Here is a 26141-nt window from a genome sequence, read left to right on the forward strand (position 1 = left end):
AGAAGATCCCCTGCAGGTCACCAGACCAGGCTCAGCCCAGGCACTGGGAAACTGCCACAGCCAAAGCTGGGAAAGCTTTTCCCATTCCAGTTCCACAGCTCGGGATGAGCCCAGGCCGGAGCAGCCTGGCCCAGCCTGCCTGCAGAGCACGCTCAGGATCAGGACTAAACCTCACCTAAATACTGACAACAACCAGGAGCTCAGCTTTGGCCTTTGCACCCAGCAGCTGAGGGTGAGTCTAAGTCACTCCGACTTTTAAATTAAATTATCTCATGCATGGAAACAAAAGCTGCAGCAGAGGATTCACAGAACTCATCATCAAGTACTCAATAACACATTGTATATATATTAAGCTTTAAATAAAAACTCTTTCAAGGTTTTTTTTTTTTAATATATGCACTCTATAGGACGCAGCAAACTCGAGCCTGGTCTAACTCTCAGTCACACTCTGTGCTCTGCCCTTTATACAAAGTCTGCTCTACTGTAATAATTCTTCCTTTTAAACAAATGCAGGTAGCCTAGACCTTAATAAAAGCTGCCCAGAGCCCTGGGGCTGAGCTGCCCTCCCTGAAAAATGGAGCAGTTCTGGTTCTGTTACTTTGGGAAGGAGGTGAAAAACTGCTGGGGTGGGGTTTTAGATGATCTTGTTCTCCAGGGCTTCGATTCTTTTGGCCACAGCTTCCAGTGAGGAGCAGTTAAGGAGGAAAAACGGCAATTTTTCTGGGAATGCTGGGAGGGAGACTTTTTATGTGGGCACAGAGTGATGGGCCAAGGTTTTAACTAACAGAGGAGAGATTTAGATGGGATTTTGGGAAGGAATTATTCCCTGGCAGGGTGGGGAGGGGCTGGGCTGGAATTGCCAGAGCAGCTCTGGCTGCCCCTGGATCCCTGGCAGTGGCCAAGGCCAGGCTGGACATTGGGGCTGGGAGCACCTGGGACAGTGGGAGGTGTCCCTGGGACAGTGGGAGGTGTCCCTGGGACAGTGGGAGGTGTCCCTGCTGTGGCAGGGTTGGGATGGGAGGAATTTTAAGGCCCCTTCCACCCAAACCACTCAGTAGTTCCTCAGTCCCAGGCTGGCAGCACAGGTAAGGAGGGGAGCAGGAGCAGAGGGGATCTGTGCCCATCCCCTCTGGTGTTCCCAGAGCTCACTGCAGGAAGGAGCTGCCTGTGCTCACACATCCTCCCACTGCCACGGGCTCGCTCCCAGAGGAGGAGGGAAAGGAGGGGCTGACAGAGCCCCTGACCCTGAGGAGAGGAGCAAGAGCTTTTCCTGGCGTGCCAGAGCAATTTTCTGCTCTTCTCACTAATTCCTGTTGATGGTGTGCCTGGGAGAGCCACCCACCAGGTGGGAGCTGTGACTTCCCGTGACCTCTGCACCACACAGGTCACAGATCTCACCCAGTTTGGCTCTGGGAGGAGGAACAGAACAGTGCCACAGCAGGGCCCAGAAATGTGTGAAGAAATCAGAATGTTCCTTTTAAAATTAGATCCTATCCTGATCCTCAGTGGTGAGACATCTCCCCTGCCCTTGTGAGCAACCCTGAGGCTCCATGAATTCTGTTTTTCAGAAGTTTTAATCCTACTCACAATTTTTTGTGGATTTTTTTCTCTTTCTGCCACTTAGGGAAAAGCCCAGCATGGCAGAGCTCAGTCCCACAGGTGGGTTCTGATGGAATCCAACTCACCTGGCTGGAGATGCTTCCAGGGAACAGTTCCATCAGGATTTATCTCCCAGCACTGAGTTTTGGCCAGCTGGGAGAAACTGGGATGGGTGGATGTGTCCATCTGGATTATCCACACCACCCTCCTACAGTCTGAGCTGTTCTGATGTCCCTCTGTCCCTGCAGTCCATGAGGAATTTGGGCAGTGTTGGATGTTTGCTCTGCAGGAGCTCTCTGCCTCCCATTCCAGCTGCCTCAGGACCTATCTCCCCACAGCCCCAGAATCCCAGAGCTTGGAAAAGCCCTCGATCCCAGGGCCATCAAGTCCAACTTTCAACCAACCCCCACCTTGTCACCAGCCCGGAGCTCTGAGTGCCACATTTGACCCCCCAGGTGCCTCATTCCCGCCTTCCTGAGGCCCAACCCAACTGCCTCCCTCAGGAACAGACCTTCCCCATGGAAGGTCCCTCTGGATTCCCAGCCCAATCCACCCAATCCTGGCCGGATTCCAAAGGATATGTTTCTGCTGCAAGGAATTGATGAGCTCTTCTACTTTGGTTTGGAACTTCACGATGGATTTGCACTCACACGGATCTTCCTCTGTGGGTCACAACAGCAAGAGGATGAGTGGCACAAAAAATTGATTTAACCAAAATCCCTGAGGCCAGTGAAACAGCACAATCCTTATTTTCTATGTCAGAAACGAGAAGGAAATCAAACTATAATTATTTCAAATGATCTATTGATCTCTTCTGGCTTTAACCTCAGATGAATGGAGAATGTCACATTTTCCTGTTATTCCAGCCATGAGAAGTCTTTCCTGGGTTTCCATCTCTCTGGAAACCCACTGAGTTCTGCTCCTGATGTTTCAAGTTTGCCCTGAAATTGGAGTCTGACCAAATAAAACCAACCTCTGTCTCCCCAGCAAGATCCAAAAAAACTGGAGGCACTGCTGCCATCAAGCCTGGTTTGAGCTTTGCCTCAGTAACTCCACTCCTTGAGGGGGAGGAACCATGAGTGTTAATCACTTTGCTAATTTATGTCACTAATTTACATCTGTTCTTCAAGGAAAATTAACTCAGACTGGAACAGGAGGAAAAAAATGCCTGGGAAAGAAAGGGAGGCATTACAAGGCCACTCTGAGCTGAGCAAAGGAGGAGTAAATAAAAGACAGAATTTTTAAAGGAAATTAATCACTTATACCAAAACTCAACTGGTTTTAACCCGCCAGGTGTAACCTAGAGCTGGAGATTAACAGAAGATTTCAAGGCAGCTGTTGAGAAATACAAGCTGGCACTGGGAATGAAAAAAATGCAAATATCTCCTTGCCTTCCTTTTATTTTTAATACTCAAATGTAAACATATCTATCCAAATTAATGTTTTACAAACAAACAGTTTTTCTGAAATTTACTCATTTTTTGAAGGCTGAAGCTTAAATGTATTTGAATGATTTTAAAGCAGAATTTGTTGGGGGTTTCATATAGATCCCATCCTCTTGTTCTTGGATTGATCCTAATTTTTTACTGAGACTTGTCAGAGTCTCTGCTTTGCAATCCTGGCTCTGCAGACACAGGGATTATCCCTCTACAACTTCTCCAGGAGGAAAGGAAATCCCATCTTAAGGAACCTGGAGACAAATTCATCATTTCTGAAGAAAAAGAAGGGCAGAAAGGTGGAGGAGAAAGGAAGGAGAAGGGGATTTGGGAGAGGGGGACATGGCTGAGGTGTGGGGGTTGCTTTGCCTCAGGTAACCACCCAAAATATCGACGTCTCCTGATACTCCCATGTGTTCTGCCAGCTCCACACACTGGGAACCGGAGATTTTTATCACATCCACCTAAAAGGGCATTCTCATCCCTCTGCTCCAGGCTGCAAATGCTGTGACTGAACCCCTCCATCTCCAGTCTCCCTCCCACCCGCACAGATCTTCAGCTACAGCTTCCCCAGGGGCATTTCTACCCCTCCAGTCCAACCCTGAACACTGACTGAACCCCTCCATCCCACCTGTGATAAATGAGTAATGAAATAGCTGACTCTCACAATTAAAAGGCAAATATCCTGGATATATGTCAGGAGAAGTTTTATAGATTTACAGTTGTGTTTTACCCCCCTGTGTTGCTATCAGGGGTGCCCTGGGTTTGGGACATTTGGGAGGGTCACTCGTTACCATGGCAACAGCTGCCCCCCAGTCAAGGTGTCAGGCAGTGATCTCCACCCCAGGGCAGGGAAGGAGGAGTCGATGGACAGAACTTTGGGGGAGCTAAAGGGTTAAAAGGTGAAACCTCTGTGGTGTGGGTGAGCACACGGTGGGGAAATGCTCCTGGCGCTGTGATATTTTCTCTATTCAGTCTGCTGTTGTATTTTTGATAAGATTTTAATAAACCTTTTAAATTCTTGGAAGTGAGGGTCATTTCTCACACCAGTCCTCTCTCACCAACACAGATCGAGGATCTGCACCTTCTCCAAGGCCATTTCCATCTCTCCACTCCATCCTTGACTGAACCCCTCCATCCCCAGTCCCCCTCTCACCAGCACAGATCTTCATCTACAGTTTCTCCAATGCCATTTTCATCCCTCTACTCCATCCCAATCCCCTCTCACCAACACAGACTGAAGACCTGCAGCTTCTCCAAGGGTGTTTTCATCTCTCAACTCCAGCCTTCAAACACTGGGATGAAACCCCTCCATCCCAGTCCCCTCTCACCAGCACAGATCTTCACCTGGTGGTTTCTGGAGGGGCATTTCCCCCCTCTGCTCCACCCTTCAGATGCTGTGGCTGAACCCCAGTCCCCTCTCACCAACACAGATCTTCATCTGCAGCTTCTTCCCGATCTTGCTGATGGTCCTGAAGTCGGCAGTGTAGAAATAATGCTCAGCCACGGGTTCTGAGGCGATCTCCCGCAGCTCGTCCTCCACGGCGTTGCCCACTCCCACGGCAAACATTCGAAATCCTGCCAGAATGGGATCCTGTCAGGGCCACGGAGCTGGCACGGGGCCACCCTGCCAGGCTGGACATCCCCTGAGCCCCCAGGCCCCACATAGCTCCAGATCCTCACTAAGAATCACCCTCTCCACCCCCACTATTCCAGACTCCTTGCAGCCAGGTCAAACAGGCCGAAAATAATTTTACAGGCAGAGATTTTATTAAAATTTACCAGACCATGGGCACTGTGGCCACAAGAACAAGGTTTTGGAGATGCTCCTTTCAGCCAGGTCAAACAGGGGCCAAAATATTTTTGCAGGCAGAGTTTAACCAGAATTTCCCAGCCAATGAAAACAAGAGCAAGGTTTTGGAGATGCAATAAAGAACAGGTGATGATAACACCATCCCACTGATATGGAAGTGATAATGTAGCAAAAGAGGACTGTGGGAGTTTCCAGAACAGGCTCAGCCACTGTTAATCAACCCCTGTTAATGAGCCCCTGAGTGGCAAGGTCCCCCTGCAGTAGAGACCTGGGGTCAGCAGAACTGAGCTGAGTCTCTGCCTAAAATTGCAGCCCCCACTGCGAGTTCAGAACTTGTCCTGCTCTGTCAGGAGATTGATCTGCTTTAAACCTGTTTCTATTGAACTGAAATGCAATTTTCCCATTTTGGGAGGTATTAATTCGCCCTGATTCGAAATACTTGTCTCTACTTGTCCATGCCCAGGCACTGGAAATGTTTCCCTGCTCCCCTTTGTGCCTTTCTTTCTCTGGATATATCCAATATGTCTTGTTTTTCCAAGGCTCAGCCCACTGAACAATTTTGCAGTCTCACTTTAAGCACTTGTTTATCCCACAGCAATAAGTCATGGACAGATAAGAGATTTCCTTGCAGGGACAAAAGAGGAGAGAGAGACAAGGCACAAAGTTTTATCACCAGGGAGGGATAAATTCTATAAATACACTTTATAAGAACCTTTTGTTTTATAAGAGCTGAACAGCCCCATAAGATGTCAGAGTGCTTTGTAAACATCGGTTTTTCACGAGCTCCCTGACCTTTCTGCTTATGTGCTGGCCCCGAGTCCCATCTAGTGGTGGAGAGTGAAGTTAAAAGGAAGGGAAGGATTCGGCAATTCCTGACTGAATTCCCAGGGGCTGGATCCACTTAACACAGGGCTGTCAGAGACTGGGAATGTGCTCAGCGGGTCAGCAGAGGGGCAGCTCTCGAGGCATTAATATTTCATGGGGCTCAGGCACAGGAATCCATCAGTGTGTGGCCACTGAGTGTTTTTCCTACAATAGCAGCCAAGGAAAGTTCCTTATTAATGTGCCTGGGGTTTCTCCTCAACCCGTGTCTGGGCTTTGTTTATCATTTTATTGCTTTTTCTTTGCCTTTTCCAGGCCTTGAGGCTGATGCAGCCAAGCCACACTTGGCCCTACAAATCCTGGGGTTTGTTGTCTTTGCCCCCTGTGCCTCTGGTGCTGGGCTGGGCTTCCTGACCAGCCCCAGACAAATCCCAGAGTGGATAAGGGTTGGCTTAGGAGGGACCTTAAATCTCCTCTTGCTCCACCATCTTCCACCATCCCAGGTTGCACCCTGAAGGTGCTGAAACCTCCTAATTCGAAATTCCCCCTGCAGCATCCTTCCACATTCGTGTGGAGCAATGAGACCTGGGTGCATCCCATTCCAGGGGGTAAAACTGCACCCTGCCCATCCCATTCCAGGGGGTGGAACTCCATCCTGTCCATCCCATTCCAAGGGGTAAAACTGCACCCTGCCCATCCCATTCCAGGGGGTGGAACTCCATCCTGTCCATCCCATTCCAAGGGGTAAAACTGCACCCTGCCCATCCCATTCCAGGGGGTGGAACTCCATCCTGTCCATCCCATTCCAAGGGGTAAAACTGCACCCTGCCCATCCCATTCCAGGGGGTGGAACTCCATCCTGTCCATCCCATTCCAAGGGGTAAAACTGCACCCTGCCCATCCCATTCCAGGGGGTGGAACTCCCCCCTGGCCATCCTATTCCGGGGGGTGGAACTCCACCCTGCCCATTCCATTCCAGGGGGTAAAACTGCACCCTGCCCATCCCATCCCAAGGGGATGTCATCCTGTCCATCCCAAACTCCACCCTGGCCTGCAGAAACTCCTCCAAAGACAGAGAGGGTAACTAAAACCAGCTCTTGGCAAACCAGGGTGCACCTGATGCCCAGACTGAGGTGTTCCAAACTCTCTGTGAGCAAGGATAGTCAGGGAATATCTCCCCAGAATTACTCAGTCTAACCTGTGTATATCCCGAGGGACAGATCCAGGGTCCTGCCTGGGCCAAGGGAGAAAGAAGCCCCGGGGAGCTGAGGAGCCCTACCTGAGTCCTTGGCTTTCTTGGCAGCATCTGAGATATAATCCTGTGAGCGCCCATCAGTGAAGACAATCCCCACCTTGGGGACCCCGGGCCGGGCTCCGTTGATGACGGAGAAGGAGCTGTCAATGAGGTACTTCAGAGCCTGGCCTGTCATGGTCCCCTTCTCCATGTAGGACATTTTCTTCACGGCTGCTTTGATGTCCTTCTTGCTCTTGAACTGCCCCAGGGGGAACTCCTGCCGGACGGAGCTGGAATACTGCACCAGCCCGACCTGGGCCTGTTTGTCTGACACTTCCAGAGAATCCACAATTTGGTTGATGAATTTCTTCACCAGCTCAAAGTTCTCAGGCCTCACACTCTTGGAGCCATCGATGAGGAACACAAGATCCAGAGCAGACCCCAGGCCACCATTGCAAGCTGAGGGAAAACACGAGAAGAGGGCAGAAGAATACAGCAGCAAAGACCTCAATAAATAATGTAGGAAGATAGAACCCTAACACCATTTATTGCTGAGAAAATGGGGTTAATCAATGAAAACCCAACAGGAGAGCACAGAAATGTTTTGAAAGTGATTCTTTCAAAAGCAGGATTTCCCTTTCTGCCTTCCCTGAGCAGAACATCCCAGTGCTGTCACCACCATCCCCGCAGGGACCCCTCACGTACCTGTGCAGGTCCTGCCGTCGCTGTTGAGGCTGAAGCCGTCCCTGCAGGCACACCTGTAGGCTCCCGGGGTGCTGACACACACCTGCTCACAGTCGTGGTCCCCCGTGGCACACAGGTCAGACACCACTGCAAGGAGAGGAAGGGATGGCTTCCAGCAGGGGCCAGCCCAAGGCCTCCCCACCCACACCCAGCTCTGCACAGCCCCACATTGGCCCCATAATTAAATCTGCTTTGCAGGCGGACACAGCTTTCTGAGCCTGGACAGTGCTGCAGCAGTGTCTGGGGTTGGAAATGGGGCTGTGTGTTCTGCCAACCTCTGTCAGAGCTGGGCAGCTCTCTGCTGTCCATGGGGCAGTTTTCTTTATCTCTCCCACAGCCAATCCTCCCTCCAGGAGATCTCTGCTGTCCATGGCCACTGAGGGTCCCTGCAGGGCTGATCAAATTCCAGCATCCCATGGGGAGATGCTCCGCCCAGGGGAGGAGCCAAGCATTCCTCCCTGGATCCAATCTGCCCTGGAACAGCCCAGCAGCCTTTGCCCACTGCATTCCCAGAGGAGCAGCTTTCTCCTGCCCTGCATTCCCAGAGGGAGAGCAGGCCCATCTCCAGCAGCCCTGGAGCTGCAGAGGAAAACTCCCCCCTTGTGCAGGATCCCTGCTCCAGCAGAACCACAGCTGGCACTGCAGGAGGGCTGAGCCCCCCTGGGATGGGATTGTGCCACCACCCTGAGCCACAGCGTGCCAGGGCCTGCTCTCACTCTGGCAGGGTTTGTTTGCACTATTGCATTTGTATTTTTAATTTTCCTAGTAAAGAACTGTTATTCCCATTCCCATATCTTTTCCTGTGAACCCCTTACTTTCAAAATTACAATAATTCAGAGGGAGGGGTTTCACATTTTCCATTTCAGGGGAGGCTCCTGCCTTCCTCAGCAGACACCTGGCTGTTCAAACCAAGACAGGCATAAAGACAAGGAAGAAATTCCTATGAGTCTCCCTGCTCCAAGGCACAGCCAGGACTGGAAATCCTCCCCCTCCTGAGGACAAACCCAGCTGGGTGTGGGGCAAATCGCAGCACACCTCCCTCTGCAAAGCTTTGGGGTGAGATTTGGGTCCCAGCTGCCCCTTGGGCTGGCCAGTAGGACAGCTGCAATTTTTGCAGCTCTGCTGTACAATCCTGAGCAGGGAGCTCAGCTGCCCTTCCTGGACAGCAGTCATGTGGGAACACACCTTGGATTCACTTCACAGCTGTCCCTGCATGTGCATCTCTCAGATCCCTGCTCTCCAAACCTTCCTGCTGCCCCTCCTGCCCTGGCTGTGGCTCCTGGGATGCTGAGCAAACAGCAGCTGAGTGGCAGCAGCGGGAGCCAGCGGCCCTGGGGGTGACAGCGCTGTCACAGTCATGGCAGCAAGGCTGGTAAACAACCTCCAGAGCAAACAGGGCTGGGGAGGCAAATTCAGCTACAAATGCCAGGGAAAAGTTTGAGGAAATCCAGGCCCTGAGCTGGAGTGGACAGATAGCAGGTGGAGCAGAGTCTTTCTGAGTTCAGGTTTGTTATTTTGAGCCATTTGTGTTCTGCTCTACTCATGTTTTGTACATTTTTTTTTGCCTTTCCACTTCCCATGGCTGTGCCAGCACTGGTAGATTGTTCCAGCCCAGATCATTGGGAAATTTAGTGCCCCTGGAGCTGCATGTAGTTCAGTGCTCTGGTTAATCTCACCACAGGCTGGAGCACCAAGGGTTTCCCGTTTCCCCATGAGTTTGCTGAGCACTGTGGGAAGCACTTTTTCCTGCTGTCAGTCCCACAGATCCTGTGCTGTGCCCGAGCAGGGGTCTGGGTTCATCTCTGGGGTGGTTTAGGGCAGCTGCATGTGCACAACACACTAACAGGGACTTGAGCATTCCCGCAGGGCTGTCCTCTGCTCCCTGCAGCAATCCCAAGTGCTTCCCTCACCTCCCAGGGCTTGCTCATGAGAAGAGCTTTGCCATCTGCACAGGGAGGCACAGACAGGATTTTCCCCCCAGCTTCAAACCGCATGGTGCCTGATCCCAGTGAAGCCCATACAAACTCCACAAATATTCATGGCCTGGATTCCACTCCTCAAATTCTGTCTCTCTCCCTCCCTTTGTCTGAGGTGTTTGTTTCCCTCTCCCATGAGCTGCTGCTGCAGTGACACCTGATAATGCCTGACTCATTCTGTGTTATCACCTGAGGACAATCCTCAGCTCACTCTGTATCTGAAATTCCCCTCCTTTCCACAGAGGAGCCAATTTTCCATGACAAAAAGCTGCTCCCCTTCATCACTTTCAGCCTGGGAGCTGGACCAGGAGATTTTACACCTGTCAGAAACTGGGAGTTCTCCAGGCCAAGCCGTGTGTGTTTGGAGTTCCAGGTGGATCTCACCTTTCAGGAAGTGTTGCCACACATCTTTCCTTCCAGGGAAAGGCCCCTGGGCCTCTCCTGCTGACAGAAAATGGGGATTTATGGCCCATTCCTGCTGCCTTGGGGCACATTTGGAAGCAAGAAAACATTCCCAGTCCTTCAGCAGCTCCTGTAGGAGCAAAGCTGCATTTGTAGGATGGTGTTCGTAGGGTGGTGTTTGCAGGATGGTGTTTGGAGGATGCTGTTTTGTAGCATGCTGTTTTTGTAGGATGGGGTTTGGAGGATGGTGGTTTTATAGAATGGTGGTTTTATAGGATGCTGTTTGTAGGACACTGTTTGTAGAGTGGTGTTTGTAGGGTGCTGTTTGTAGGATGCTGTTTGTGGGGTGCTCTTTGTAAGGTGGTGTTTGGAGGATGCTGTTTTTATAGGATAGTGTTTGAAGGATGCTGTTTGTGGGGTGCTGTTTGGAGGATGCTGTTTGTATAGGATGCTGTTTGTAGGATGCTGTTTGTGGGGTGCTATTTGGAGGATGCCATTTTTATAGGATTATTTTTTTAGGATGGTGTTTTTGTGATGCTCGGGCTCCTTTGATGTGCTGTGCAGACAGGAATTAGATCCTGCTCCAGTCAGGAGAGATTCCTGCCCCACAAGGCTCCCAACCCCAAAAGCAGCATCAGACAAAGGCAGCTCAGCCTCTGCCAGGAGCTGGGACCATCCCAGCTGAACTGGGAGTTCTGGAGGCAATGCTGGCGAGGGGAATGCAAAACAAATTCTCTCAACTGCCCCAAAAGGGTGTGATTTCAGTGTGCTAAAACCCTCTTTTCCAGGTTTTTTTTCAGTGCCTCCAGGAGTGTGTGCATCATGTTTACAAACTCTCCAGTGCCAGTGAAATCTGGAGATTTCTTTAACCAAAACCTGAAATCCCCTGAACAGAACCCTGCAGTTCTGGAAAGGCAACTTCAAAGAGCCCCTGTGTCCCACAGAGCTCTGATCCTGCAGGGCTTGGAGCAAGGAAGCAGAGGGGTGAAGGGTGGTCACAGGTACAACTTCCATGGGAAAGGCTGGAGGAGAACTTTGGAAAAGGATCTGGAGGGACAGGACACAGGGAATGGCTCCCACTGCCAGAGGGCAGAGCTGGTTGGGATACTGGGAAGGAATCCGTCCCTGTGAGGGTGGGCAGGCCCTGGCACAGGGTGAAGGCTCCAGGGAGAGCTCAGAGCCCTTGCAGGGCCTGAAGGGGCTCCAGGAGAGCTGCAGAGGGACTGGGGACAAGGATGGAGGGACAGGAGCCAGGGAATGGCTCCCAGTGCCAGAGGGCAGGGCTGGATGGGATCTTGGGAACTGGGAATTGTTCCCTGGCAGGGTGGGGAGGGGCTGGGCTGGAATTGCCAGAGCAGCTGGGGCTGCCCCTGGATCCCTGGCAGTGCTCAGGGCCAGGCTGGACACTGGGGCTGGGAACACCTGGCACAGTGGGAGGTGTCCCTGCCAATGGAAGGTGTGGGATGGGATAAGATTTCCGCTCCCTTCCCACCTAAAGCATTCCAGGGTTCTGTGCAGAGCTTTAAGGTCCTTCCCACCCAAACCATTCCCAGTTCCTGGCTGGCAGCCCTGCAGCTCTGGGCTGGGCACGCCAGGACTCACCACAGAAAGCCTCCTGGAACTTGTGGGTCAGCTTCTCGATGACACTGTAGCTCTCCACGTAGTCCACGTGCTCATCCAGAGGCTCGCTGGCCATCTGCCTCAGCGTGCCCATGTCAACCCTGCCCACGCCAATGGCGAAGATCTCGATGCCCGCGGCCCTGGCCCGGGCGGACACATCCTGCACCCCATCCTGGGGCCGGCCGTCCGTCACCACGATGGCCACCTACAGCGGGGAGGGACAGCCTGCCTGGGCACTGGGATCCTCATCCACATTCCCAGAATTTTGGTGGGACAGGCCACGGTAGGAGGGAAGGGTTTGCATTTCTAAAATTAAGGGAAAAGGGAATCCCACCAGCTTTTCCATTCTTTGGACATCACACCAACCATGGTTTTTTGAGCTGGAATTAGTTTCTTTCTGAGCTGGAAAGTTAAACTGCCAAGGATTGATGGTTTCACCAAGGGTCTACTGATGCATCCCCCTCTAAGGAAACTAAAATAAAATTTATGTTGTTCATAGCCAAACTTGAGATCAAGCCAAACTAAAGATCTTCAGGGACACTCAGGACAAGCCCAGCTGGGTGTGGGACTTCACAGCATCTCAGGAAAAGCCATGGAAACGTGAGATGAAGGCTTCATCCCATTTATAGGTGGAGGAGCTGAAGGATGGAACTGGAACCATCTCCATGGGGAGAGAGGGGAAGAGGCCTGAGGTCACGCTGTTTGTCAGGGCCTGCCAGGATTTGTGATTCTCTGTTCCAAAATAAGCAGCAGGGATTAAACCCCACCCCTGCTAGCCCCAGCATTAAACTGGCAGCTGGTTTAAGTGGGAACTGGATTTCAGCTTGGATTAAACAGTGCCCTGAACCAGCTAAAATCCTCCCAGAGTCCTGCTCCTGGTTTGTCCCTTTTCCTCTTTATTTTTCTTCTGAATGAGACTTTGTCACAAGATCTTAATTCTTGCTCTTTGCCAATTCCCCTGCCACTTTCCCTTACAACTGATTTATTGTGACACCACTGCTGACTCCAGAGGAATGGCTTGAGCTGGAATGCAGAATGGGGAAAGAGCTTTCCCTCTGTAAAAACCAGGAGAAAAAGGAAAAATGTGGGGCTTTGCAACCTCATTTCAGCTGTTTATCTGCACTTTCTAAGGGCTGCACAATTAAAAATTCCCAGGAGCATAATAATTCCACAACTGGTGCTTCCACGGGGAAAAAATAAATTCAAGCCTTGCTCTTTTAGCGTAGCAAAAAAAAAGGGCAAAGCAGCATCTGTGTCAGGTGTGGGGGAATGGATGCCCAAAGAGCTCCGGGGTTTTCCTGGGGCGGGAGTGGATCCATCCCTGCAGTGGAGCCTTTTGCCAGGAGAGAGAGCCCTCGGCTCAGCCTCAGCTGCAGCCGGGCTCCTCCGCCTGAGCAGCGCCAGCAGCGCCGCCCGGGGCTGCCGAGGAGAGGAGGGGAGACCCCAAAGCACGGCTGGCAGGAACGAGGGAGCCATCAAATCAGGGATCAGAGGAGATATCACATCAGGGATCAGAGGAGATTTGAAATCAGGGATCAGAGGAGATTTCACATCAGGGATCAGAGGAGATATCACATCAGGGATCAGAGGAGATTTCACATCAGGGATCAGAGGAGATATCAAATCAGGGATCAGAGGAGATATCAAATCAGGGATCAGAGGAGATTTCATATCAGGGATCAGAGGAGATATCACATCAGGGATCAGAGGAGATTTCACATCAGGGATCAGAGGAGATTTCATATCAGGGATCAGAGGAAATATCACATCAGGGATCAGAGGAGATATCACATCAGGGATCAGAGGAGATTTCATATCAGGGATCAGAGGAGATATCAAATCAGGGATCAGAGGAGATTTCATATCAGGGATCAGAGGAGATTTCACATCAGGGATCAGAGGAGATATCACATCAGGGATCAGAGGAGATTTCATATCAGGGATCAGAGGAGATATCACATCAGGGATCAGAGGAGATTTCATATCAGGGATCAGAGGAGATTTCATATCAGGGATCAGAGGAGATATCACATCAGGGATCAGAGGAGATTTCACATCAGGGATCAGAGGAGATTTCATATCAGGGATCAGAGGAGATATCACATCAGGGATCAGAGGAGATATCACATCAGGGATCAGAGGAGATATCACATCAGGGATCAGAGGAGATTTCATATCAGGGATCAGAGGAGATATCAAATCAGGGATCAGAGGAGATTTCATATCAGGGATCAGAGGAGATTTCACATCAGGGATCAGAGGAGATATCACATCAGGGATCAGAGGAGATTTCATATCAGGGATCAGAGGAGATATCACATCAGGGATCAGAGGAGATTTCATATCAGGGATCAGAGGAGATTTCATATCAGGGATCAGAGGAGATATCACATCAGGGATCAGAGGAGATTTCACATCAGGGATCAGAGGAGATTTCATATCAGGGATCAGAGGAGATATCACATCAGGGATCAGAGGAGATATCACATCAGGGATCAGAGGAGATTTCATATCAGGGATCAGAGGAGATATCACATCAGGGATCAGAGGAGATTTCACATCAGGGATCAGAGGAGATATCAAATCAGGGGTCAGAGGAGATATCAAATCGGGGATCAGAGGAGTCATCACATCAGGGATCAGAGGAGTCATCACATCAGGGATCAGAGGAGTCATCAAATCAGGGAATGAGGGGAGTTATCAAATCAGGGATCAGAGGAGTCATCAAATCAGGGAATAAGGGGAGTAATCAAATCAGGGATCAGAGGCATTATCAAATCAGGGAACAGAGGTGTTATCAAATCAGGGACAAAACCCTGCCAGCAGGTCCTGTCAGCAGCTGTGTGTCCTCCTGCAATTTTCTTCCTAAATCAAGAAATTCTCCAGGTTTTATCAGCTCCTCTCCATCTTCAGCTAAGCCCAAGTCCAGCTAAACTCCAGACGGGGTGGGGCTGCAGCATCCACCCCTGGATGTGATGAGGAAGATCCTCATAATGCCTTTGTGTGGAAATCAGCCGTAAAGGACTCAAAATTCACATTGCTTTCTGCTCTGCTGTTGGAGAAAACAAAACTTCCTGGGTAGAGTCGGGATTGGGAATTAATCAGAGAGCACATGGGGAAAATGAATGTGACAGTGAGAGGAAGCCAGGGCACCTGTCTGTGACAGCCTGACAGAAAGAGTGTAAAAAATATCTCTTAATATCACATTTGGTTAACCCAGTCATTAGGAATTCCTGTTTTTTTTCCTAGGATTCCTACCATAGATATTTTCCCTACATCCAGCCTGAGTCAATGTGAAAAAATGTCCCTTTTTTACTCTTATTATTTTCAAACCTACCTCCAAATTACTTGCAGCCTGAGGATCTTGGAGTTTCCCTGTCATTGAAAAAGCTGAGTCCTGGTGTGTGCCTGGTTTGGGAAAGGCTTGGAGGGAAGGAGCAGCCTCTGGATCTTGGAGAGGCTGGCACTGCTCAGCCATGTGAGGGGAATTATGAAAATGTGAAGCTTCTGCTGCCTCCCTGGATTTTGCCCTGATCCTCAGTTTTACCCTGGGAAAACTCAAAAATTCTGCTTTTCAAGGTCAAACCTTTTTCTCATTTAACCAGCAGCTTTCCCTGTGAATTCCTGACATTCTGGATCCCTCATCCTTCTGTCAGACAGAAATCCCACGTGGTCTGATACAATTTATTCCTGGTTATCTCAGACACCCAAGGATTCCTGAGCATTCCCGAGCATTCCTGAGCATTCCCGGGTATCCCCAGCCCGGGCTGGCATCTCCCGGCGATCCCGCAGCTAATGAGGGAGTGATGGCTCATTATACCCTGGGAATGTAATGTTTCAGCAGCGCTCCAAGGAGAATCGGGCAGGAAGCTGCATAAAGCCCTGGATTTGCTCAGCAATTTGCCAATTTATTTGTTGTTCTTCCCTGAAAAATAAGGTGGAAATAATTGGGCTCCCCGCGGGTTTTGAGGAAGGTGGGAGCAGGTTTTTCTCGGAGCTCTTCCAGAAACAAATTGTGCTTTTCCCTGCCCCGGGGTGACATTTGCTGCACAAAGCAAGAGCAAAGCACCGTGTGATGTTTTGGGATGTTGACAACCAGATTTGCACGAGGATTTGTTGGATTTCTGCTGTGGGAAGGAGCAAGGACCGTGTCTGGTGTTTCTGGAAGCTTCACCTCCCTAAATCCCTGTACAACCTGTTCCTCCTCCCGGGCAGGGGATGGGGTCACCCTGAGCAGAAGGCAAAAGCTGGCTGGACTTCAAGGCAGAGGGAAAAAGTGAAAAAATAACCAGGGACCCAAGAACACAAAGGGTTGTGGAGTTTTCCACCTTGCAGACATTGAAAGGCCACCTGAGCATGGGCCTGGGCAGCCCAGCTGGAGCTCAGGCTCAGCTCCAGAGACCCCTTCCCACCTCCTTCTGTGATTCTGCCTCTTGCATCAGCTCTGGAGTGGAAGGGAAGAGGGAAAACAAGGAGTGATTTCCTTTTTTTCCCCTTTATTTTAATGCCTCAGATACATCATTCCAAAGCTCACTGCTCCCAGCTCTTCCAGCTGTCCAGGAAAGGTGTCAGGGAGACCCTGGAAATCCAGGACAGTTTGTTCCACACAGCCAGAGGTGACAGGGAACAGCAGGGCCTGGGGGAGCTGTCTGGCAGCAGGAGAAGAGTGCATGAGGAGAGGGATGTTGAATGGTGTGGAAGAGATTCCAGAGATGAGGATGCAGCACTGTCATGGACAGCTCAGTGGAAATGTCTCTCCAATCTGCAGGAGTGGCCAATGCTGTGTGCAATTGTCAGACTGCATTTAGAACAAAAACTGAGACTAAGCCTGACTATGTTATAATGAGTTTTGTATTTTCTTTCACTAAGCCCCAAAGATGAGCTTCTTTTTCAAGAAGAATTGAGAAGTTTGAACCTCCCAGAGATTTTTCAAGAACTGAGAGATTTGAAGCTCCCAGAAGTTTTCAAGAACTGAAAGGTTTGAACTTCCCAGAAGATTCCAGGAAGAGTTGAGAGGTTTGAACCTCTCAGAGGATTCCAAGAATTGAGAAGTTTTAACCTCCCAGAGGTTTGCAAGCAGAATTGAGAGGTTTGGACCTCTTGGAGGTTTCCAAGGATTGAGAGATTGGAACCTCCCAGAGAGGTCTTCAAGAATTGAGAGGTTTGAACTTCCCAGAGATTTCCAAGAAGAATTGAGAGGTCTGAACCTCCCAGAAGTTTCCAAGAAGAGTTGAGATGTTTGAACCTCCCAGAGGTTTCCAAAAAGAATTGAGAGGTTTTCAAAACTTCCTTGAGGTTTTCAAACCTCCCGTTTGCACCTCCCAGAAGTTTCCAAGAAGAATTGAGAAGCGTGAACTTCCTGGAGGTTTTCAAACCTCCCCTTTGCACCTCCCAGAGGTTTTCCACCTGTGATCAACCTCCAGGTGTCCACACACAACCAAAGCCCAGAAAAAAATCACCTTTCTGCTTTTCCCAACCACTCCACGACGAGTCCCAAGCGAGGAGCTGGAGGAACCAGCCCCTTTTTACCTTTTTGAAGTCGGGCGCGCTGCCCCTGGCGCCCTCAGCGGCACTGAAGGCGCGGTTGATGGCAAACTGGATGGCCAGGCCGGTCATGGTGCCCGTGGAGAGGGGCTGGATCCTGCGCACGGCCTGCAGCAGCGCCACCTTGCTCTGGGGGCCCTGCAGGGACAGCTCGCTGCGCACGGCGCTGGCATAGTTGATGACGCCCACGCGGGTGGCGTTGGGGCCCACGTCCAGCGCCTCGATCACGCGCGACACGAACACCTTGATCTTCTCGAACTCGTGTGGCCGCACGCTGCGCGAGCTGTCGATGATGAACACCAGGTCCGTGGGCTTGGTCCTGCACAGGGAGCCTGGGGACGGCAGGGACAGAGGGAAAGAAGGGAAAGTGTCACAGGAAAAGTGTTCTGGGAGGGAGAGATCGGTGCTGGTAAAGCAGCACTGGGCAGAGAGGAGCTGCAGGTTTTGGTCCTTTCTCTGTTTCACAGCTTTAACTGAATATTTTAAATGTTCTTAATGCTTTTCTAGGGAAGTACCTTTAGGAAAGCAGAGTTCCTGGGGGGTGACATGGACTTGTGGTGAGTAGCATGTCCCTTGTCACCCCAGGACAAGGGTGTCCCTTGTCTCTGTGGAAATCTCATCCTCCTAGGGCAGCACAGAGAAAAGGAGGGAGGGATAAATGTGTGGAATGCCAGCACAGAGAGAGGGAAGGAGGGAAAAACAGAGGGAGGGAGGGAGGAAGTGGCGGAAGGAAGGAAGGGGCGGAAGGAAGGAAGGGGGGAAGGAAGGAAGGAAGGGAGGGAGGAAGGAAGGGAGGGAGGAAGGAAGGAAGGAAGGAAGGAAGGAAGGAAGGAAGGAAGGAAGGAAGGAAGGAAGGAAGGAAGGAAGGAAGGAAGGAAGGAAGGAAGGAAGGAAGGAAGGAAGGAAGGAAGGAAGGAAGGAAGGAAGGAAGGAAGGAAGGAAGGAAGGAAGGAAGGAAGGAAGGAAGGAAGGAAGGAAGGGAAGAGGGAAGGGAAGGAGGAATTTAAAGCTCTGGACTGAAACCTGAGCTTCATTTTGGCATCTAAAAAAAGGCTGGAAAGGGATTCTGCACCTCAGACCTGGATAACCAATCCCCATGGGTATCAGTTAATGGGAATGGGACCAGAACCCGGCACACGACTCAGCAATCAGCTGGGATTGGGAACAACATTCCCAGGTTAAGGGTTAACATTCCCAGCACAACAGGAGCCAGATCCCTGTTCCCCTGTGATGGCACCCATAATAAACTGCAGTTAACAGCACAGAGCTGGGTCACATCTTTCAGGGGGAAACAACAGAAAAACCTGGAACCCATAATTGATAATTAATACTAGAGAATCAATCTCTACAGCCCCATGAATACCCACAGTGAAAAGGAGAGGCTGTCAGGAGGCATCAGCAATGCAACAAACTGAATAAATTGTTATTATTAATTTTTCACTTTCATGCCATTTTCCATCTTCATTTTCAGCTGTGGTAAGACATAAAAGAAAAGCCTGGGTTTTTTTATGATTTCCTAAATGAATGGCCCATTTTCCCCTGCAGATCTATGGCATCCTCTTCTTTTTAATTTTTTTCTTCTCATTTAGCCTGTCTCTATCAAGTGCTCTGTTAATATTTGATTTCTGCAGGGCCCAGGGAGTTCCTGTCATAAAGGAGATTTCTGTGGACAGATTTTTAAATGGGAGCTTTTGGGCCAACAAATCTGCTCCAAATTATGACATAAATATTACAGCTGGTCCTCAGTGTGAGATCTAATGGGGCTTTCAGTCTTTGAGGCAGATAAAAATAAATACTCTGTGATGGATCTGTAAAGGCAATAATCAGGTTTGTTTCCTGAGAGGCATCAAGGCTGAATCAGCTCCAGAAAGGTCTGGGAAGGTGGGAGCAAAGCAGGCAGTGGTCACTTTGTCAGGAGCTCTAATTCCCACTACAATCCAATCTAACATTTTCCCATACAGATTAATTTCATTTTCCCCCCATAATTCATTGCATGGGAAGGAAAACTCCCAGGGAGGTCCATCTGCAGCACTGGAAATCCCTGTTCCAGGGGTGCCCAGTTTACAGGTGAGAAATGAAGGCCCAGGGAAAGGCTCAATTAATTCCCCCAGAAATAAACCACAAATCCCCCTTTGTGCTGATGAATCATCCCTGGATTTAGTGACAAACCAAGCAGGAAAAGTTACTTTATTTCCCTAAGAACAGCTGGAGCCAACAGAAATTTTGAAGTCTATCTATTTTATTTATTTCTGCTCTGTAATTTGGCCCTAAATAACATTTTCAAGCTCTGTTTATGAGAGCAGAGTTTATTTCAGAGAAGGGAAGAGTAAAGGGATATCAGGTGGGAATTTTTGGGATTTCAGCCACAGTCAGGATCTGCAGGACAGGCCCATTGTCTCCAGGAAGTGACAGTCACTTGCTCTGATTGACACCTTGACTCAGCATAGTTTAGTTCAAATTGGAATTAAACCAGAAATAAAATCTTACTCTATATTTACAAATATCCACACTAGGAATCATTCAGGAATAGCTGAATTAATGCCCTGACTTGGCAGAAAATTCCTCTCAGGGCATCTTTGCCATATCCATTAAAGCACTGGGAGAACAGTGCAGTAACCCAGGACTAAAAGGGATTATTTATTTTACAGAGCTGACTGCTCACAGCAGGGCTCAGCTCAGTCACTGCTCTGTTTCTCTTTGCACAGCAAGGAGAACCCTCCTTTCCCAAATTCCTGAGGAGAAAGGGCTCAGTTTATCTGAAATCCCCCCTCCCTCAGCCCCAGGTGCCTCTGCAGTCACTGTTACACCTGCACAGCTCAGGCTGCCCATGGCTGTGGGTGAGCCATCATCATCACACTGTCCAAACATTTTAAATTCCCACAAGTCTGGCCTTGCAGCCAAGTCTGCCTCTCCTGCAGTGATTTCTGGAGAAATCCATAAATCCCTGAGCTGCCTGGAACCCGGGGAAGAGCAGAGATGCTCCTGAGGACCAGACCCTCCCTTCCCTACAACCCTGTTCTGGGTGTCTATCCCTTCCCTGAGTGTCCAGCTCTGCCCTCAGTGTCCATCCCTGCCCTGGGTGTCCATCCCTTCCCTGCATGTCCATCCCTTCTCTGGGTATGCAATCCTGCCCCAGGTGTCCATCCCTGCTCCAGGTGTCCATCCCTGCTCCAGGTGTCCCTCCCTTCCCTGAGTGTCCAGCCTTGCCCCAGGTGTCCAGCCCTTGCTGGCACTCATTCCAGGCTGGGGTTTGGAGCCCGTGCAAGCTGCAGAGCAGGCAGCTCACCTGCTCCTGGCTGCCCACCTGGGAAGCCAAACAGAGCAGGATTTCGCTCAGGATCAGATGAAGGAAATCCAAGGAAAGTGCCATTCCCAGCAACCCGACCCAGACCTCCTGCTCGGGAGGTGATGCCAGTGCCCAGCCAGTTCCTGCTCCACCTGTGGAGCTGGAGAGGGGAGGGAAGGCAGAGCCCTTGTCCCACCTGGGCCTCCTCCAGCGCCAGGGGGTGACCCGGGCCGCCCGTGCTGTCCCCACAGGAGCCATCCCAGCCCCAGGTCCCCCTGCCTTGGGGGCACACCGGACAGAGCTCCCGCAATTCCCTGGCTGTTGCTGGGCATTCCCTCCCCTTCCCCGTCCCCAGCGGCAGGCCAGAGGCACAGAGGGACCCCCAGCTCCCCAGCCCCCGGTCCCCGGTCCCCACTCACCGCGGGGCTGAGGCGGGGCCCCGCACGCTCCCGGGCTGTGCAGGAGCAGCAGCAGCGAGAGCAGCAGGGCACAGCAAATCCTGGCCATGGCTGAGCCGGGCTGGGAGTGCGGGGCAGAGCGCTGGCCCCGAGTATTAACCTGCCCTTCTGCGGAGGCTCCGAGCCAGCCCCTGACACGGCGGGGCCGGGGGGGCAGCGAGGGGAGAGGGGCAGGAAGAAGGAGCAGGAGGAGATGCTGCTCCAGGGTGGGGAGGGGGCGATGCCCAGCCCTGCCCTGCCCCCGGGGCCCCCAGCCCCCCACAATGGCCCCATTGCTGCCGAGGGCACGGGGAGCTCTGGGGAGCGGGGGAAGGTGGGGAATGCGGGGCTGGAACAGTGGCACCACTGAGAGCAGCCCTGGGTGGGGCTGTCCGCCCGCGGGGCTGCCGCAGGGCTGGGGGGACAGCGGGGGGACAGCGCCGGCGGCACACCGTCCCCTCCGCTGTGCCAAGGGCAGGAGGGCATCCTGCGGCACCAGGGGCTTTGCTCAGGCCAGCAGCGGAGAGAGGCGCAGGAGGGCTGGGGGTGCTAGGCTCGTGTCACACGGGTCCCCTCTCAGTCCCCGCTGTGCCAAGGGCAGGGCTGGAGGTCCGTTTGGGATCCCTGCCTTAGGGGAAGGCTCAGAGTAGCAGCGGAGAGAGGCACAGCAAAGCTGGAGGTGCCAGGTTCGTGTCCTCCCTCCTGCAGAGCCCCGGGAGGGGACAGCGCCAGCGTCACACGGGTCCCCTCTCAGTCCCACCTGTGCCAAGCCCGGGACAGCATCCTGTGGGACATGGGGCTTTGCTGCCCTCAGAGCAGCAGACGAGAGGCTCAGAAAGGCAGAGGAGGTTTGGGAGCACGGTGACAATCCGCGATGCAGAAGAATTTTCCTGCAGGGAACAGGCGCTGCTCTGTGTGGCTGAGTCCCTGTGAGCAGAGCGGGCTCCAGAGCCCAAACCAGATAAACAGGAGAGGCTGGGGACGGACAGACAGACAGACAGCTGCGGGCTTTGACTGAGCTGGCAGTGCAGCGTTCAGCTCCGCACACACGAGGGAGATGCAGTTCCTGACAAACCCAACAGGCTCAATCAGCCTCCAAGGCTGAGGGTGCTGCAAATGAGGCGAAATTTCCTTTGTGGAGGAGCAGCAGGGAGATTTGGGAGCGGGGGAAGAGAGGTTTAATGATGGATTTGTCACAAAGCAGTGCACCTTTTTCTGTTTTTTTAACGACTGTTGTACACTGCTGTCACTTGATTAAAGCCCTGTTCCTCACATGGATTGGGTTCTGCTCACCTTTTCCAGCAGCACATCCTTGGATCCCTCATCCATTTAATCTGCATTGTGTGAGTGCAGGGCCATGCAAAGTACCTTTAACTCAAAGCACACTTTCTCTTCCCTTATCCAGAGTCTTTCTTCCAAAAGCTCTTCAGCAGCCTGGGAGCTCCCTGGGAGAAATGCTCTTTGATGAGGGGAAAGAAAGACCTGTCCTCACTGAAGCTCCCAGGCTCCTCTTAACTCTTTAACATTAAAAATGTTAATTAAAATATCAAAATCTGGCAATGTTCTCATGCAAAATCAGCATGGAATTGTTCCACTGTCTTCCCACAGCATCAGTCCCAGGCTTTCAGCCAACTCTGGAGCTGACAGCTCTGGGGATTTTCAGCCAGGAGGAGGAAATGCTGCAGGTGAGGATGGAGCAGCTGTGCCATGAGGAAAGGGTGGCAGGATTGGGATTGCTCAGCCTGGAGAGGAGAAGGTTTGGGGTGACCTCATCGAGACCTTCTGCTGCCTGAAGGAGCTGCAGGAAAGATAAAGAAAGACTTTGGCCAAGGGATGGAGGGACAGGTCACAGGGAATGGCCTCAAACTGAAAAAGAGTAGGATTGGATGGGATATTGTGATGGAATTGTTCCCTGGCAGGGTGGGGAGGGGCTGGGCTGGAATTGCCAGAGCAGCTGGGGCTGCCCCTGGATCCCTGGCAGTGGCCAAGGCCAGGCTGGACATTGGGGCTGGGAGCACCTGGCACAGTGGGAGGGGTCCCTGCCATGGCAGGGGTGGCACTGGGTGGGGTTTAAGGTCCCTTCCACCCCCTTCCCTTCCTCTGTGGATGCTTTCATGGATATATTTATAGACTCAGGGATTTAGGGAGTGCAAACACAACAATCCCCTGCCATGTTCACACACACAGAGTTTGCTCCCCAAATACATAAAACTGCCCCCATCCATTTATGACTGTCTGGGCCCAGAGTGAAATAAAAGGCTGAAATTTGGGAGATTTTGCCCTGGACCCGTCTGGGCTGGGGTTTCTCCTGTTTTCCTGCCCTGCACACAAGGATCTCTTGGTGCAGACAGCACTTGCTTCCCATGAATGGGGATCATTCAGAGCCCTCCGTAAATGAAGCCTCTATGGCTGTTCTTGCAGGGAAAACATAAAGTTGCTCTGTGTCATTCTGCTGTTAATTAGCAAAGATAAATACATTTCAGGTGGATATTTTCACCAGCAGAGCTTGTGACACACAAGCTGCATTAAAGCTTTGAAAAGAGGGCGAGAGGCAAAGGTGTGCTGGGAGCTCTGGGGCTGCATTGATGCCTCTGGAAAAGCGGTGTTTATTTTTAAAATATGAAACATCATTTCTCCCCAGGCCCCTGAGAAGGAGAACACTGAAGTCAATATTTCAGGAGGAAAATATGCATTTTGAGCTCTTCCCCAGCCTCCTGCAAGGTAAACACAGGAACTGTGAACAGCCCGTGCTGGCCCCAGCATGGCCCCGCTGCTGTTGTGGCCTTCACGTGTTCTGGCAGGGGGAGGCTTTACTTCTTCTCCAACACCCTCAAACCCATGGATCCTGACTCCAGAAGTGATTCCATGGATCCTGACTCCAGAAGTGATACTCCAATGTAGAAACCCAGAGCACCAGGAATATTTCTCTGTCTGCTCTAGGGTGCCCTGACCCCCAGGCGAGCACTGACTTTGACCCTCATTCATGGAGAAAATTTTCTGGACTTCAAGACAGACTGGAATCCACAAAAGTGTGAAATAGATTATAGAGAATAGTGTAGGTGTGTCACTTGGGGGGAAATTGAGGGTTTGGGGATTTTTAGTATGGTGTGGATGGCAGCAAGATGTAGGGCACAGGGTGACATCCTGGGCTTCTTCTTCATGCTTCTTCTTCCTCCTTCTCCATGGGTTTGGGGGGCATTTTTTAATTGGGCAGAAAAGTCTGCACTGGGGCTCTTTGGGATCAGTTATTGGGTTAAAAGGGAAAATAATCCAGGTGTCAGCTCTTAATTGGATAGCTTAGTCTTAAAAGACCTTGTAACAAGAGATTGTTGGCCATTTTTGCCTTCTAATGAAAAGCTGCTGAACTCACAGTGGTGAGACTGTTTCACTGATAAGAAATAATAAACACCTGAGTGTGAACATGAACTGCTGTCTCAAGTGCCTTCAGTCCAGACCCAGAGAAACCCACAACTGGTGCCCCAACACTCTAAACCACCAAATCCTCCCTTTCCTTCCACTGATGGAGAACCAGAAAATGTTGGTGCCACCTTGCTCTTGCTGGAGGCAAAAGGTTCAGAGTCCCCTGTGCTGGGCATTGGTGAGGTCACACCTCAATTGTGGGGGCAGTTTTGGAAAAAGAAGGACATGGAGGGGCTGGAGTGAGTCCAGGGCAGGGAACGGAGCTGGGAAGGGGCTGGAGCCCCAGGAGAGGCTGAGCAAGCTGGGAAGGGGCTGAGCCTGGAGCAAAGGAGGCTCAGGGGGGACCTTGTGGCTCTGCACAGCTCCTGCCAGGAGGGGACAGCCGGGGGGGTCGGGCTGTGCTCCAGGGAACAGGGACAGGAGGAGAGGGAACGGCCTCAGGCTGGGCCAGAGGAGGTTTGGGGTATTTGGGAACATTTTCTCAGGGAAGGGTTGTGAAGCATTGGCTCAGGTGGAATCAAGGAAGTGGTGGAGTTCCCATCCCTGGAATGTCCTAAGAGCGTGTGGCAGTGGCCCTTGGGGACACGGTCAGTGGTGGCCGTGGTGGTGCTGGGGGACAGAAGGACTTGGTGATCCCAGAGGTCCTTTCTAGCCTGAGGAATTCTGTGATTCCAAGACTCCAGTGTGAGCTCAGGAGCTGAAGTTTGTCCTCCCCAGCACGGACAGCTGGGAATCATCATCTGCACCCAGGCAGGAGAGAGCTTTGGGTTCCCTCACTTTCAAAGCTCTGCAAGATTCCCCGAATTCCTCATGGTTTCCTTGTGGTTCTTGCTGTCCTTCGACTCCTCTTCCGTTGTTTTCCAGACAAATTTCCTGGTTTGCAAATCCCTGGTTTGCCAATTCCCCGTGGCAAAATTCCACTCTGCTGGACACCTTCACCTTTAAAGTGCCAAATCTGCCAGTCTTGGGGCAGGGAAAGTAAAGCCCCGCTTAAGGATAAGTCCTGAAAGCACTAAAATTAAAACATTAAAGCAAAATTAAAGCTGGGAGAGGTGGCAACTCCTCATTTGTCATCACACAAATAACTCTGATGGAATAAATGATGTAAATGCAGATCTTCCTCCATCATAGCCCTTCCTAGGAATGCTGATCAGCTGGGAAAAGCCAGTAAAAACAACACTGAATTTTCCATGGGACTGGAAATACTTGTTTAGAAGCAGCATTGCACTCATGCCATGTGTTCTGCTAGAGTTTTAGTTCAAAACTGCATTTTAGCATTGGATTTCCCTGTTTCCAGTAGACACCCTCTGATTGCATTTAATATCTCGCGGTAAATTTCACCCTGCAGCGAGCCCAAGTGTTAAAATCAAAATGTAGCAGCAGTCCCTGAGGCACTGCCGTGGAAATGACCCAGAAAAATGGGAAGGTTTTCTGGGGGGGAAAAAGGAAATCTGGGATCTCAAGACATTCCCAAACTTCCAGTGGAGCTCCAGCAGGAGGCAGGATAAGGAAATCACCTCAGGTTGGGCCAGGAGAGGTTTTGAATGGATATTGGGGAAAATTTCGTCTTGGAAAGGATGAAATTTTCATCACGGTCAGGAATTGGCACACGCTGCCCAGGGCAGTGGTGGAATCAAATCCCTGGAATTGCTCAAAAAATCTGTGGATTGGGCACTTTAGGATGTGGTTTAGTGGTGACCATGGCTGGACATGAGGATCTCAAAGGTTTTTCCAGCCTTAACAATGCCATGGTTAAATACTGGATTTTTCCTTTTTTCTTTTTTGTAGCCCTGGACCAGAAATTCTTT

At 51.1% G+C, this 26141-nt stretch overlaps 1 protein-coding gene across 1 annotated transcript; it reads right to left on the bottom strand.

Moving 5' to 3' along the window:
• Positions 1-634: 634 nt before the first annotated feature.
• Positions 635-20983, bottom strand: MATN1 (matrilin 1). Its single transcript, XM_059868781.1, has 8 exons — positions 20896-20983; positions 17176-17522; positions 11629-11851; positions 7610-7735; positions 6950-7363; positions 4461-4613; positions 2181-2261; positions 635-684 (listed from the first exon to the last, which is right to left on the bottom strand). The coding sequence occupies exons 1-8, from the start codon at positions 20981-20983 to the stop codon at positions 635-637; spliced, it is 1482 nt and encodes a 493-aa protein (XP_059724764.1).
• Between the last annotated feature and the right edge of the window lie 5158 nt (positions 20984-26141).

This window comes from Haemorhous mexicanus, chromosome 27, assembly GCF_027477595.1.
Source record: "Haemorhous mexicanus isolate bHaeMex1 chromosome 27, bHaeMex1.pri, whole genome shotgun sequence".
Taxonomy (NCBI): Eukaryota; Metazoa; Chordata; class Aves; order Passeriformes; family Fringillidae; genus Haemorhous; species Haemorhous mexicanus.

Coding starts and splice junctions, on each gene's coding strand:
- MATN1 (XM_059868781.1), bottom strand. CDS start 20,983: ATGGCCAGGATTTGCTGTGCCCTGCTGCTCTCGCTGCTGCTGCTCCTG. Junction 7,364..7,609: donor CGACGGCAGGACCTGCACAG/GTACGTGAGGGG, acceptor GTTTTCCCTCAG/CTTGCAATGGTGGCCTGGGG. Junction 4,614..6,949: donor CAAGAAAGCCAAGGACTCAG/GTAGGGCTCCTC, acceptor CCATTCTGGCAG/GATTTCGAATGTTTGCCGTG.